Source organism: Moschus berezovskii, chromosome 6 (genome assembly GCF_049115385.1).
Source record: "Moschus berezovskii isolate FMDL1 chromosome 6, NW_MosBer_1.0, whole genome shotgun sequence".
NCBI classification, from domain to species: Eukaryota; Metazoa; Chordata; class Mammalia; order Artiodactyla; family Moschidae; genus Moschus; species Moschus berezovskii.
The window spans coordinates 49,556,151-49,571,186 of record NC_142465.1 but is presented as its reverse complement, the minus strand read 5'-3'; the positions used below and the strand labels follow the sequence as shown (position 1 = coordinate 49,571,186).

Below are 15,036 nucleotides of genomic sequence, written 5' to 3'. Positions count from 1 at the left end.
TTTCATGGTTGCAATCAGCATCTGCAGTGATTTTGGAGCCCCCCAAAATAAAGTCTGACACTGTTTCCACTGTTTTTCCATCTATTTCCCATGAAGTGATGGGACCAGATGCCATGATCTTTGTTTTCTGAATGTTTAGCTTCAAGCCAACCTTTTCACTCTCCTCTTTCACTTTCATCAAGAGGCTTTTGAGTTCCTCTTCACTTTCTGCCATAAGGGTAGTGTCATCTGCATATCTGAGGTTATTGATATTTCTCCCAGCAATCTTGATTCCAGCTTGTGCTTCTTCCAGCCCAGCGTTCCTCATGATGTACTCTGCATAGAAGTTAAATAAGCAGGGTGACAATATACAGCCTTGACGCACTCCTTTTCCTATTTGGAACCAGTCTGTTTTTCCATGTACAGTTCTGACCGTTGCTTCCTGACCTGCATACAGGTTTCTCAAGAGGCAGGTCAGGTGGTCTGGTATTCCCATCTCTTTCAGAATTTTCCACAGTTTATTGTGATCGACACAGTCAAAGGCTTTGGCATAGTCAATGAAGCAGAAATAGATGTTTTTCTGGAACTCTCTTGCTTTCTCCATGATCCAGCGGATGTTGGCAATTTGATCTCTGGTGCCTCTGCCTTTTCTAAAAGCTGCTTGAACATCTGGGAGTTCACCAATGCAGTATACTAATGCATATATATGGAATTTAGAAAGATGGTTATGATAACCCTGTATATGAGACAGCAAAAGAGACACAGGTGTATAGAACGGTCTTTGGGACTCTGTGGGAGAGGGTGAGGGTGGGATGATTTGGGAGAATGGCATTGAAACATGTATATTATCATATGTGAAATGAATCACCAGTCCAGGTTCAACGCATGATACAGGATGCTCGGGGCTGGTGCACGGGGATGACTCGGAGGGAGGATATGAGGAGGAGGGAGGTGGGAGGGGGGTTCAAGAAGGAGGGGAACACATGTACACCCGGGGTGGATTCATGTCAATGTATGGCAAAACCAACCAATATAATATTGTAAAGTAATTAGCCTCCAATAAAAAAAAATAAAATAAATAAAAAACTACTGGTTTAAAAGTTTGTGGTCATATTGTCTATCAAACAGCCAGTTTTCAATAATATAGGGAATTTTTGACATTTACAAATACTACTTTAAAAAGATAAATATCTGAAAGCACCAGCACATGTAGAATTTGCTTAGTTCAGTTCAGTTCAGTCGCTCATCATGTCCGACTCTTTGCAACCCCATGAATCACAGCACGCCAGGCCTCCCTGTCCATCACCAACTCCTGGAGTTCACTCAAACTCATGTCCGTCGAGTCAGTGATGCCATCCAGCCATCTCATTCTCTGTCGTCCCCTTCTCCTCCCACCCCCAATCCCTCCCAGCATCAGAGTCTTTTCCAGTGAGTCAACTCTTCACATGAGGTGGCCAAAGTATTGGAGTTTCAACTTTAGCATCAGTCCTTCCAATGAACACCCAGGATTGATCTCCTTTAGAATGGACTGGTTGGATCTCCTTGCAGTCCAAGGGACTCTCAAGCATCTTCTCCAACACCACAGTTCAAAAGCATCAATTCTTCGGCGATCAGCTTTCTTCACAGTCCAACTCTCACATCCATATATGACCACTGGAAAAACCATAGCCTTAGAAGTTGCTCAGAAGTGTTTAATATAATAGCAAATTGTATAATGAACTGTTAACAGAAACTAGCAAAGAGAAACAGAAAATAGAACAAGGGCAGTGTGAAGTGACAAGCAATTGTGAGAGTCCCCATGTTCTTAGTAGTTTACTAGTATGAAATGTATGTGAAATTATATATTAAAATATTGTTACAATATTATTATTTTGGATAAGAGCACCATAATTGATTGTTTTTAGGAGTGTGGTGATCCTAAAACATCTTTGAATTCTTACCGTTCTCTTCTAAAACTCTCCTTTAAAAATTCCTGTTTAAAAAAATTGATAGATATTACTTTCTCTCTCTCTCAGCATGGCTTACAAGGTCTTCGTTCCTCCACTGGGGATGGAACCTGGGCCCATGGCAGTGAAAGCAGGGAGTCTTAACAACTGGATCACCAGGGAATTCGCAACGTTGCCCTCTCATCCTTGTTTTAAGTCCTACAGATCTGCCTTCAGAGTGCAACTATTTAGATGTTCACCCAACTACTTAAAGTCAGCTTATCAAAATATCTTTCATATTCCAAATTTCAAAATTTCAACCTTTTCAGAAGATTTTTCTTTACTATCATGTTAGGTGGATTTCATTTATTTCTCAGTTTCAGTATTTTTATATGCTTATTTTTGGTTCACACCTTCCCAGGCCACATCCTGTACTAGGCCTTCCTCTAAGATCACAGTAACATCTGCCTAGATTGACGTCACCACATTAAAAAAAAATTCATTTATAGATAATTACAGATATCTTCATGTCACTTCCCTGATTTAAATACTGAAAAAAACCACTCATTTTACTGCTTGTTGGACATTATCTCACGTTTGCCCAGTCATTTTGGACTTGTAGAGCTCTCTGTGAAAGCTTTCTTTTCACCACTCTATTCTCTCAGGTTTCTTGCTGCAACAAAGGTGACTTGCTTCCTGAGTTTCTCATGATTTCATTTTCATCCTAGTGGGGCAAGACAGGCTAAATTCAGATAGCAGATCTGGTACTTACTTGTTTAGTGGCCTTAGAATTGGAGACAATAAATACACAAATCCTGGAATGGAGTCTGGCCAGTGGGAAGGACTTCTTTTAATCATATCCTCCTTGCATCCATTATGACCACAAGTCCACTGAGCTAGATTTGAGTTCATCTCGCCCCCGGTTTTTCGCCTTTGTTGCCTGAGTACTCTACTCACATTTACATTCACTGCCTTGCTGCTTTGTGTCTTCTCTCCACAATTATAACATCATTTTGAGTTGTCTTCTAACCTCAGGGGCCTCCCGTACTGCATCCTGTGCACAGCAGGCATTCAGTAAAGGATACTGCTTGGCAGGGAAATCAGCTGTGCAGTTTTCTCAAATTTACGAGAGAAGAAGACAGTTGTTATTGTCTATGCAATAAATTATTACCAAAAAAATAAATTATTACTTAAAGGACAAGAGAATCGTTCTAATGAAACAGTGATCTTTAAAAGTTGATATGGTGTCAGACGTGTAATAGAATAACTTTCCCAGTTAAAAACGGAGCGTCCCTCTGTATTAATACTTTTTTCACCTTTTCTCACAATCGTTTATTTTTCTTTTCTAAGAGACATGTGAGAAGACCATATCTCTGTAGCTAATTCCTTTAACCACCAGGTGCAAGCACCGCATTGGGCATTCTCAGCAGGCATCTCTAATGGTAGGTAGACTCCTAACAGTATGTACAGAATACTCCCACAAGACAGGTTGCTGGACTAGAAAGCAAAGAAATAATACGAATTCTGTTGCACATTTTGGTCCTGAAATCCTTCACTAGTCACCTTTAAGGGTTTCATGAGATAAACACTGTGCATAATAATATTATGTTTTCATGTTGAAGAACATGTCCTTGCCTTGATCAATTAGGAAAAAATTTAACCTAAGTTAAATCAACTATTATTTTCGTATAAGCTCTGGAAATCTCCATGAATATGTAAGAACATGTAGCAATTGTATAAGCTGGTGTTCTGAAATTTGAGGTTCCATTCTTTAAATCAGTCATATTGCTTTCAGACAGTAAAGAATCTGTTGCAGTGTGGGAGACCTGGGTTCGATCCCTGGATGGGGAAGATTCCTTGGAGAAGGGAATGGCTATCCTCTCCAGTATTCTTGCCTGGAGAATTCCATGGACAGAGGAGCCTGGTGGGCAACAGTCCATGGGATTGCAAAGGGTCGAACACGACTGAGTGACTAACACTTCTTTCATTACAGTAAGTAATGAAAGTGGAAAGTAAGTAAGTGGAAAATTTCAAAAATGAAATAGGAAAAATGAAAACATACTACCATCCCAAAATATGGACTAATACATTTAACATTTCTTTTTGGCTGTGCTGGATCTTCGTTGCTGTGTCTAGACTTTCTGTAGTTGCAGTGAGTGAGTGCTACTGTCTAGTTGCAGTGCTCAGGCTTCTCATTGCCGTGGCTTCTCTTGTGGAGCACAGGCTCTAGGGTGTGCAGGCTTCAGTAGTTTCGGCTCCTGGGCTCTAGAGCCCAGGCTTGATAGTTGTGGCACACAGCCTTGGTTGCTCCACAGCATGTGGGATCTTCCCGAATCAGGGATGGAGCCTTGCGTTGGCAGGCAAACTCCACTACTGAGGCTCCAGAGGAGCCCCCTGGACTAATTCTTTTTAGAATTTACCGTTTACTTTTTTCTTCTATGTCTATTATTTTAAAACTTAGTTTATTTAAAATTTGTATTTTGCTTTGGAAGGTGTAATGGTAGTAATGAATGCTATAAGGAGCTGCAAATTTAAATATCAAAATCTAGGGACTTCTGGGCATCCGGTGTTTAAGACTCTACACTTTTACTGCAGGGGGTGTGGGTTCAATCCCTGGTTGGGTAACTATGATCTCACCCTGGTTGTGATGCAGCCAGAATTTTTTTTTTAAGTATCAAAGTCTAGGTAAGATGTACCAGGAAACTCCTGCTAAAGGCATTTCTATATAATGAAGTCACTCAGTCGTGTCCGACTTTTTGTGACCCCATGAACTGTAGCCTACCAGGCTCCTCCACCCATGGGATTTTCCAAGCAAGAGTACTGGAGTGGGTTTCTATTTCCCTTTCCAGAGGATCTTCCTGACCCAGGGATTGAACCCAGGTCTACCGTGTTGCAGGCAGCCGCTTTACCAGCTGAGCCACCAGGGAAGCTCTTTTTCCTTTTCCTTTCCTTTTGAAAATAGAAAAACTGTCCCCAGTTTATTTTTAAATTGAGACACTTGTCACTTTTTAAAAATTGGTACCTATAAATTAGTTCCTCCTCAGTCTTGTCTCATTTAAACTATTATTTGTTTAGCATGTTTCAGGGGGCATATAAGACACTTACGTCCAACTTCTCTGCCCTATGACTAGAAATTCAATGTTAAGAGGTTGCATCAATGAAGGAATGAGGTTTAGGGCTATTAGTTTTCCAGTTCCTAGAAGAGACAAATTCTTTTTCTGTGTTTCAAAAGCACTTTGAAATCAATAAGACATTATTTAGGACAAAAGGCCCTTCCCTATATCAGCATTTCCCAAAATGTGTTTGGAAATCTAGATAGGTCAGTTCTAAGAGATGGTACTAGCCTAAATTATTCAAGAAAAGTTTCCATCTGAGTCTGTTGGAGGAATCCACTTTTTTCCTGCATGCTTTCTCAGACCCTTGACTACATTAGTGTGCATTGGGAATTTTCCAAAGGTTTTTTTTGGTGTATGTGGTATGTTTTTTGTATGATTTTTTTTGTGTCAGTGGGCATACTTTTCATCCATTATCCGCCCCATGCACAAACTAATTTGGACGAGTATATGTCATATAAGCTCTTCTGGAAGCGCTATCTCGGCTTTGAAGAGTTATTGCAATATTATTGCCTCATAAAATGTCATTAGATTTGGTCTTTCCCAGGCTTTATTTGATGACAATCAGTTCTTTCTGGTATGTGGACTTTGTACACTGGTGTAAGTATGTGTTTTCAAAGTAACGTAATGGAAAGAAGCAGCACTCATTGTTTATAGGAATATTAATTCTTTATTGAGAATCAGAAATATTCTGATTTTTACTGAATTCAGAGGTAGTCATGGCCCCTACCCAACAAGACTTTATAGTCTTAAACAATTTGTATGTTTTAATTTCTTAATTATAGCACAAAAGAAAGTCACTGAGAAAACCTGTAAAATCATCTTATGCAACATCTAGAAAATGCTATGGAGTAGTTCATATGCTAAAGTATGATAAAACAATTTATGATCAACACAGTAAAATGTCTGCTTATCAGTGATATAATGTAAAAGTCTGTAATGAAGTTAGACTATCTCCCCAAATTTCTACTTTAGGTGCTGTGAACTTTTTTCTCTTGAACCATAATTTTCTCCCCTTCCACCCAGTCTAAATCAGTCATTAAAATAGGCATCAACTGTATTATCACTGTGTAGAATAAGAACCAAATTTCTCAATAAGCAATTTTCCCTGTTACAGTGAGACAATATGCTATGTTCATTTTTCCATATTCCCTAGGAAAAGATATTTCTAATCTAGTGCCAGATATTTTTATTTTCTAAAGATAAAGCTAGCCTCTCACACCATTTTAAGAAACATTACAAATGCAAAGTTGCTTCTGAAACAAAAACATTGATTCCTTAGATTTTCAGAAATATTGAGAAGAAACTAATGTTTCTAATACCTCCAATAGCTCAGTTCAGTCACCCAGTTGTATCTGACTCCTTGGGACCCCATGGACTGACTCCAGCACGCCAGGCTTTCCTGTCCATCAACAACTACTGGAGCTTGCTCAAACTCATGTCCATTGCATCAGTGATGCCATCCAAATATCTCATCCTCTGTCATCCCCTTCTCCTCCTTCAATCTTTCCCAGCATCAGGTCTTTTCAGTTAGTCAGCTCTTTGAATCAGGTGGCCGAAGTACTGAAGCTTCAGCATCAGTTCAGTTGGTGATGCCATCCAACCAACTCATGCTCTGCTCTGTCGCCCCCTTCTCCTCCTTCCTTTAATCTTCCCTAGCATCAGGGTTTTTTCCAATGAGTCAGTTCTTTGCATCAGGTGGCCAAAGTATTGGAGTTTCAGCTTCAGCATCAGTCCTTCCAATGAACATTCAGGACAGATTTCCTTTAGGATTGACTGGATGAATATCCCTGTGGTCTTATAATGCTGGTACTTATAATGCCGAGGTTGTGAGTGGGGCTTCCCTGATAGCTCAGTTGGTAAAGAATCTGCCTGCAATGCAGGAGACCGCGGTTCTATCCCTGGGTTGGGAAGATCTGCTGGAGAAGGGAAAGAAGCTATCCACTCCAGTAATCTGGCCTCGAGAATTAGTCCATGGGGTTGCAAAGAGTTAGACAGGACTGAGCGACCAATAGCTCAAGTCTGTGATAAATTAAGCACTAAAATCAACACTGACACTTACCTGTAGAGACTTTTCTCTAAAACACTCCCCACCATTTAAATTCATTCGTGTTAATATTTATTATAATAAGGAGGTACATGAGAAAAAGCTGTGCAACTTCATGAACTTTTCTTAAATATAAATGGTCATTCTAGCTAGCCAGTGTTTCAGCTTTCAGGCCAATTCTGTTTATTGGTCTTTGATACGTTATACAGTCTTTAAAATATTTATGCCTCTAGAGTATTAACTATCCTTCTTCCACCTGGACAATACCCAAAACTGGCACCAGAGTGTGGCATCTGACACCACTGTGCCTGATCAACATAGAATCACAGTCAAGCAAAGAAACGGAACATTTTACAGGTAAGGAAGCTGAACATTGGGTGGGCTGGATCTTGGGGCTCCTGCCTTCCAATTACCATTTTACTCTTTTTACATGTACTACCTTTTCTCCTATCTTGGAAATCGTTGCCATATTGGTTTCTCTTTAAAAGCAGTTATGCCTGAGCTTAGAAATCCTGAGGAGCGTAACCACCAGCCTAAGAGGGTGGAGAATAGTAGGAAAGGTGTTATGTAGGGGAATGTGGGGATCTGGTTTGACTGTAGTCAGAATTCCATGATTGTTTCTCCTTTTGAACAGGTCACTTGATGAGCATGTAGCTGGGATTCTGCTATACTAAATCCTTGTGGCAAATTTCACTTTCAAGCTCAGACAGAGCTGTTGCTACAAAATAAGTACCTCAAACCTGCTTTGAACTAAATTCAGGTTTGGTTTATATTTGGAAATTTTCTAAATGGTTTTAAGTTTGAGAAAATTTCTTATTTTGAAAACATTATTTGTTTCAGAGATTTACATTAAGCCTTAAGAACCAAATCAGATCTTGGTTCATGTCCCTTCAAAAATTGCCCTCTTAGAAAAGTTAGAATGCCTAAATGCCTGATTGAAAATTGTTTACAACTTGATAGACTCAATGTATGTAGTAAACCAAAATAATTTTCTGTAATATATACTTTCAAGCATATAACAAATTACTGCTTATTTAAATAAAAATATTCAGGTTATTACCAGATTTAAAAGAAGTCTACAAATTTTACTTTAACATGTATGATTTTGTGCATGTGGAATCAGCCTGGCACAGGAACATCTCCTAAATGCCCATGTATCTCCCTTTCATTTGTGGGTCTCAAGCGTGTGCCAAATCCAGTATAGTTTTTGTTTCCAGATCATATAGAACTTTCTATTTATAATGAGAACTAAAGCAACTCACTTTCCATGAGGAATACATAGCACTCAGAAATCTGCTTGCCACAGTCGCTATATTAACCACCTGACCCCCTTAACCTAATTCATATATATATAATGTTTTAAGAATAGCAGTTTGCTGGAGCACTTAGTTCATTTATTCAGTTCTCACCGTGTGCTAGGATTTGAGAGTAAATAAATTTTCCAAACAAATTAAGTAGACCTTGGTCTCAGAGACCTCACACTCTACCAGAGACAATCAGCCATGGAAGTAGAAGATCATAATATAGTGTGGTAAGTCCCATAACAAGTAACCTGTGTAATCTGGGGAGCAAAGAGGCAGGGCCCTCAGATCAACGGGTGGGGGGCAGCGCTGTGAAACGGGACAATGGTCAGCAAAGGTTTCCCACGGGAACTGAAACGTGAACTGAGGTTTCCTTTTTTTTAAAGGGAATCATCGATCTTCAAGTTTTACTTGTTTACTCTTAACAGACTAGTCTTTATTTCTGTTGTAGTTTCACATCAGCAAGTAAGAAAGATGTAATTTACATAGCATGTATGCCTTGAAACCTTCACTTTGTAGAGTACATTATCACAAAGCACCTTATGAAACGTTATTTAATACGTAATAGTTACTATCTTTATACATAAAACCTACCATTTTAACCAGTTTGAGTATACGATTCAATGGCATTAAATACTTTACAACGTTGTACAACCATCATCACTATTTTCAGAACTTGCTTACCTTAAACATAAACTCTGCACCCCACAGACAGCCTTAACTGAGTTTTAAAGGTGGAGTGGGAAAGAAAATGTAGTGGGTCAGAATGGCACTGCCAGGCACAGGAACACACACGGCATGTTATGTGTGTAGGAACTACATGCAGTTGATTGCTGATTGTTTTAAACAGACCCCTTTCCCTAGTGCTACATGGAGGTTGCATTTGAAGAGGAGAAGGCTGGGAGCAAGAGACCAGTAAAGCTGTTGCTGGGGTGCAGGTGAGTTATGATGGCCTAAACCTGGTGGTGTTAGTAGCCATGAAGAGAATGTAGAATCAGTCAACACAAATAACAATGTTTATTGTTATCTGAAATCTTTGTTATTTGATAACATGTGAAAGGAATGATTTCATATTTGAATTTGAATAATAATTTGAATCCTTTAAAATTCCTTTCATATTGTTATTTGATAACAATCGTTATTTGTTAGTTTAATGCAAGTCAGGGACTGAATAGAGGGGATGAAGGAGCAGGAGGAGGTATTAAGGGCGACTTCCAGGCTTTTAGTTTGTGCTGTCAGTAACTGAGACAGAGAATGCAGGAGGAAAAGCAGCTCTGGGGAAAAAAGTATGTACAACTTTTCAACATGATGAGTTTGAGGTATCTATGGGCCACATCCAGGTAGATGTGTCCAGTGGGCAGTCAGACCTGAGTCTGAAGTCTGGCATTTGGGGGTCATCAGCATAACCGAGGACTGTGGCATCTGGTTTCAGAAAGGCAGGGACCCTTACTTAACCTATTATTTTGGGGGCTCTGTAGACAAATTTGTCATCCCATCAGGTCTGTATTTTCTTGGGCTTCTGGGACATGGTTGCCTATTTTCTCTTACATTTCCTTAGAACATTGGCAGAACTTAATATTCCCAGTCCTATATCATTTCTCCCTGTACTCAAAATTATATATGGCACTATCTTTTCACACAGAGCACACATGGCAAGGTCTTGCATGTATTAATAGTATGCTATATGCTCACTCAGCTGTGTCCGACTCTGTGACCCTTTGGACTGTTGCCCCGCCAAGCTCCTCTGCCCATGGGATTTTTCAGGCAAGAATACTGGAGTAGATTGCCATTTCCCCCTCCAGGGGATCTTCCCGACCCATGTATGTAATGGGTAATCAATAAATATTCATCTTCATTGCTTATATTCAAATGGCTGTCTGTATACAAAATTAGTTCTTTTTTTTTTCCCCTGCAGGAACTTTTTTTAGCTTCTTAAGTTTAACTTCTTATAAGTTTCTAAGACCACTTCAAGATTAAGTGTAAGCAGTACTTGATGGGCAGGTATCTTCCACATTAAATAATTCCTTTCATTATCACCATACATTGCTCATTGCAGGATCTGAAAACAAACATTTCTCTTCTTAGGGAAGGATCATGGAGTTTATCCAATCAAGGTCCCACAGAGGGAGTTAAGAGTTGCAGTAACCTGGCATGGTTAATCCCTGATTCCAGGTGATGATGGGAGTTGAATTTCACATTTTGCTTTATTTGAACAATATGAGAAAAAGAGTCACTAAAAATAAGAACAGACTGGGTTTTGTTGCAGCTGAGTGGCCTTGCAGTTCACTGTAAAGAGGAATCCTGGGACATAAAGGATTTGATTCTGAGATATGATTCAATTGCCCTCTGAATGGAAGTAAAATATCCTTTTTAAGAGCACTGAAGTTCTGGGATTTGGGGGGAATAGTCACCTCTGTGAGATGTGGATCATGTCCAGGGACTGTAACCTGAGAGGAAACAAGAAACAGTTATCTGAGTGGCTTCAGATGTTTTGTGGTGCCAGCACTGAAAACACCGATATCCACCACTAAATGCAGCCCTTATGAAACACATGCAACACCCTGCCAGGTCTCTCTGGGCTAGAAACAGCTTCAGTCCTGCTCGCTGAATGAGTTATCCTACTGATACGGAGCACTGTTGTTAATGCCGTTGCCGAGAATTACAAAGTGAAATAAACACAGTTCCTTTATCTGGAGATGTCAGAATTCGAAAGCAACAGACTGATTTCTGTCCCCATCATTTATCATGGGTTGCAAAGGTAAAAGAGTTGACTGTTTCTCTTTGTCCCAATCTGTACTTACTATCCTGACTTGAAATCAAGATTATTTATAAGTGGAAATCTTTTCTCAATTTATTCCATTTTCCTGCAACTGATTTTATATATTTGTGTGCATATATATATATATATATGTATATATATATAATGTTATTGCTTCCTTAAAAAACTTTGATTTTACCTGGTTTTGTCCATGAATCTGAATCTTCAGCTAGATTTATCTTTTTGGTGGAGGAAATGATCAGGTAAATAATGACAAATGCTGAACTATGGACTGTTATTTACTGAGAAATGCTTTCATTATATATGGTAGAGGGAGAAGAGAATGGGGAGTAACATTTACCTGACCACTAACTAGCCTGTATTTAGTCATTCATCTCAGCTTCCACAGTCTTACCTTCCCCTTTGTCCTACAGTTAGTAACTAAAGCTGATTTGTGCTGCGTTAGTCTAACTAATTGGAAATTAACAATTCATAACTTTAAATTTTATTAGAGTATAGTTGATTTATAATTTTCAGGTGTACAGCAAAGGGAATCTGTTATATGTATACATATATCCAAGATGTGGCTTTTTTATGGGACTGCATAAAAACAATTTAGATTCACCATAAGGAAAACCCTTTTTTTCATGTAATGAAAATGTCCCAGTAAATAACAGGGAACAAAGGGCCTTTTTAGACAAAGATTCATAGTGAGTTGGGTCTTTCCAGTTCTGTTTATCTCCTCAGTAGGAGGAGAGACACTCAAGAAAAGGGTGAGTACCTCACTCCAAGTGTGCTGGGCCCTTTGGGGATAACCTCTGGAGCAGGAGTTTTTAATCCTACAGAGTTTTACGAACTGAAAATCATGCCTTTTTTATGTCCTAAAGACAAAGTAACTCAAAAGCCAGTTTTACCACAGAATAAATGACTACCTTCTCAGGACTAGATCTGTATGGAACGTATGCTATGGCTGGCATTAGACCCACTAAACAAACTAGATATAACTTGACATTCTAGATAAAGTCACATCAAAAAGGAAGAGACACAATCTAGCCTACTAAATCAGCTACTTATTCATTTAGTTCATTTGCATAAACCCACTCAGCCTCAAACTAGGCCATGTATCCTTACAGAAGAAAAGCCTCAGAAACATTCATCTAAATAGAATTAAAATCTGGAATTTTACTTGCATTGATTGAAAAACTCACCATCATCTGCTTATGAGAAGGCTGCAAAAATATGTGTCACTTAATATACTGATAGACTTTGTGGATCAAATTTTATTTGTAATGAATTCTAAGGAACTTGTGTCCCAATCAGTTATTTAATAGTAGAAATTATGGTTCATGGAATAGGTGTTAAACTGGTATTTCATGAACCTTGGAAGAACTTTGACTATGTTGGTTGTTGTTGTAGGATTTGTTCCATTTTTTATCATGAGAAATGTGATTTGGCTTCTATTTAAAAAATTTCCAGTTGGGGAAAAACATGATTTTGAATTTGTTTTTACTATTGCCACTTTACCCACTCCCGCTGACAAATGCAAATCTGACACTGACCTTTTATTCTGTCCTGATGTACCTCCTTTTGCATATTCCAGACTTATTTTAGATTCTTTCTAGGTGAGTAAGCATTGAGTTCTATAGTATTGTAATAACAGTAACTAGCATTGTATACTTACCTCTATTACATAGGATCCAGGCAAGAGGAGAAGGTAATACTCTCCAAATTTGTTGGTTCTATAGGGGCAGATATGTTTTCTGTCCTGGACTTCTACAGTTACATTGGATAATGGAGTCTTATTCTGATCAAAAACTTGACCCTTTACACCTGCAAGATAAAAAAAGAATTAAGTGTTAATACCACATTTTACGGCATAAGAAAAAAATACTTATAATTGTTTAAGAAAAATAAGCTCCCCCCCAAAAAAGAAAAATAAGCCCAACATTTATTAGCTATTCTGAGTTAATAGAGTATTTGAGAAGGGATGGTAAACTGTTTTAAAAAATTGAGATATAATAAAAATATATTAGCTTTAGGTATATAACACGGCTAAATATATGTATGTACTGTGAAATATTCACCAAAACATGCTCAGTTAACATAGTTACACTTTTTTCTTGTGATGATAACTTTTACTTTCTGAGCAAACTTCAAGTATACAATACAGTATTAACTCTATTTACCACGCTGTATACTACCTCCTCAGGACTTATTTAGACTTACCACATTTTCTGCATCTATTTATCCATCTGATTAAGTTGCTTCCATTTCTTTTGGATAAATACCCTTAAGTAGAATTACTGGATCATATAGTAGTTCTATTTCTAGTTTTTCTTAGAAGCCCCATACTGTTTCCACAGTGCTACACCAGTTTACATTCCTGTCAATAGCGCAGAAGGGTCCTCTCTTCTCCACATCCTTGCCAACACTTGTTACTTCTTGTCTTTCGACAACAGCCATTCTAACAGGGGTAAGGTGATATCTCTTATTTGTCTTTAACTTTTGACATATTAATTACAATAAGTCTTGATGTGGGTCTCTTTTGGTTTATCTTATTTGGAATTCTCCAGGCTTCCTTGATCTGGATGTCTGTTTCCTTCTAGGAAGTTCCAGGTCAGGGAACTTTTCAGCCTTTTTTTCCTTCAAGTAAGTTTTCTCTTTCTCCACCTTCTGGGACTCCTGTAGTGTAAATGTTGGTCTGCTCAATGTTGTCCCGTAAGTTCTTTAAGCTGTCCTCACTCTTTCATTTGTTTTCTTTTTGCTGCTCTTATTGGATGAATTCCATTGTCCTGTCTTTGGATTTACTTACCTTTCTCCTGTCTCATCTAGTGTGTTGTTGAACCCCTCTACTGTATTCTTCAGCTCCATGACTTCTATTTGGTACTTTCTTATATTTTCTTTCTGTTGAAATTATTTTGTTCATGATATTTCTGCTGAACTCAGTGAGCATCTTTATGACCACTATTTTGAACTCTATCATGTACATCACTTACCTCTATTTCATTAAGCTCTTTTCTGGGGTTTTATCTTGTTCTTTGATTTGGAACGTAGTCCTCTGTGCTGACACTGTGTTGGTTTATATGCATTAGATAAAACCACCATCGCTCCCAGTCTTGAAGGAGTGGGTTCATGTAAGAGATGAACTTACTATTCAACCCTGCCCCAGCTCTGGGTTTTGTCTCAAATCTTTGTGATTACCCAAGCTGCTTAGTTTAGACTTAATGACTCCCATAGTTGAGAGTGTGCCAAGACCTGTTAGTGTCTCAAAGGGGAATATTTTGCACAAAGGTTCAGGTGTACTGGAAGCCAAACCCTCAGACAGCAGCTTTGAAGGTATACGAATATGTCTCTTTCGGGGAAGGCTGGGAGATGAGTGTTTCTGTCTATTGCCTTTGCACTGAGCCCTGGGGTGACAGCCAGTTAAGAACCATTTCTTTGTTTGATATCATCTCTTTGAACTCGTGAGAATCAGGCTATCAAAGGAAGTGTTCTCTGGGTAGTAGCCACAAAAGCCAAGGGGCTAGATGGGTATACAGGCTCCTTTCTTGAAGACATTGGTGACCATGGGTAGGGCACAAGTTGAGAGTGAAGATGGTGCCCAGTGACATCTAGAGATGACTATAGTGAGCCACTAGATGTAAATTTAATTAGAAGCCTGCTCCTTAGGCCACAACTATGAAGATAAACTAATAGTCCTCTTTCACCAAAAGACTGTTTTTTGTTTTTTACTGCTGCTCTCCCACTGTGTCCTGGGTATAGCTGGTTAAGAACTCCTTTTCTGTTTGTTACAGTCCTGTGGGATCCATGAACACAAGCCCTGCTGGTCAAACAGAACCAGGAAATGAAGGGGTGGCCCCTGGGTGGCAACTGTGGAAAGCAGTGCACCAGACAAGTGTACAAACTCTTTTCC

At 38.9% G+C, this 15,036-nt stretch overlaps 1 protein-coding gene across 4 annotated transcripts in view; it reads right to left on the bottom strand.

Annotated features, from left to right (window-relative positions):
- Window positions 1-5,371: 5,371 nt before the first annotated feature.
- Window positions 5,372-15,036, bottom strand: part of CPM (carboxypeptidase M) — a 79,427-nt gene continuing 69,762 nt past the window's right edge. For 2 of the 4 annotated variants that reach the window (XM_055394038.2, XM_055394036.2), the window contains 2 exons: window positions 12,805-12,953; window positions 5,374-10,812 (listed from right to left, as the gene is read on the bottom strand). In XM_055394038.2, coding sequence (XP_055250013.1) covers window positions 10,570-10,812; window positions 12,805-12,953 — 392 coding nt within the window. In that variant the 3' untranslated portion in view covers window positions 5,374-10,569. Of the gene's footprint in view, window positions 10,813-12,804; window positions 12,954-15,036 lie in introns of all 4 variants that reach the window. The other 2 variants (XM_055394037.2, XM_055394035.2) reach the window with 2 other exon arrangements.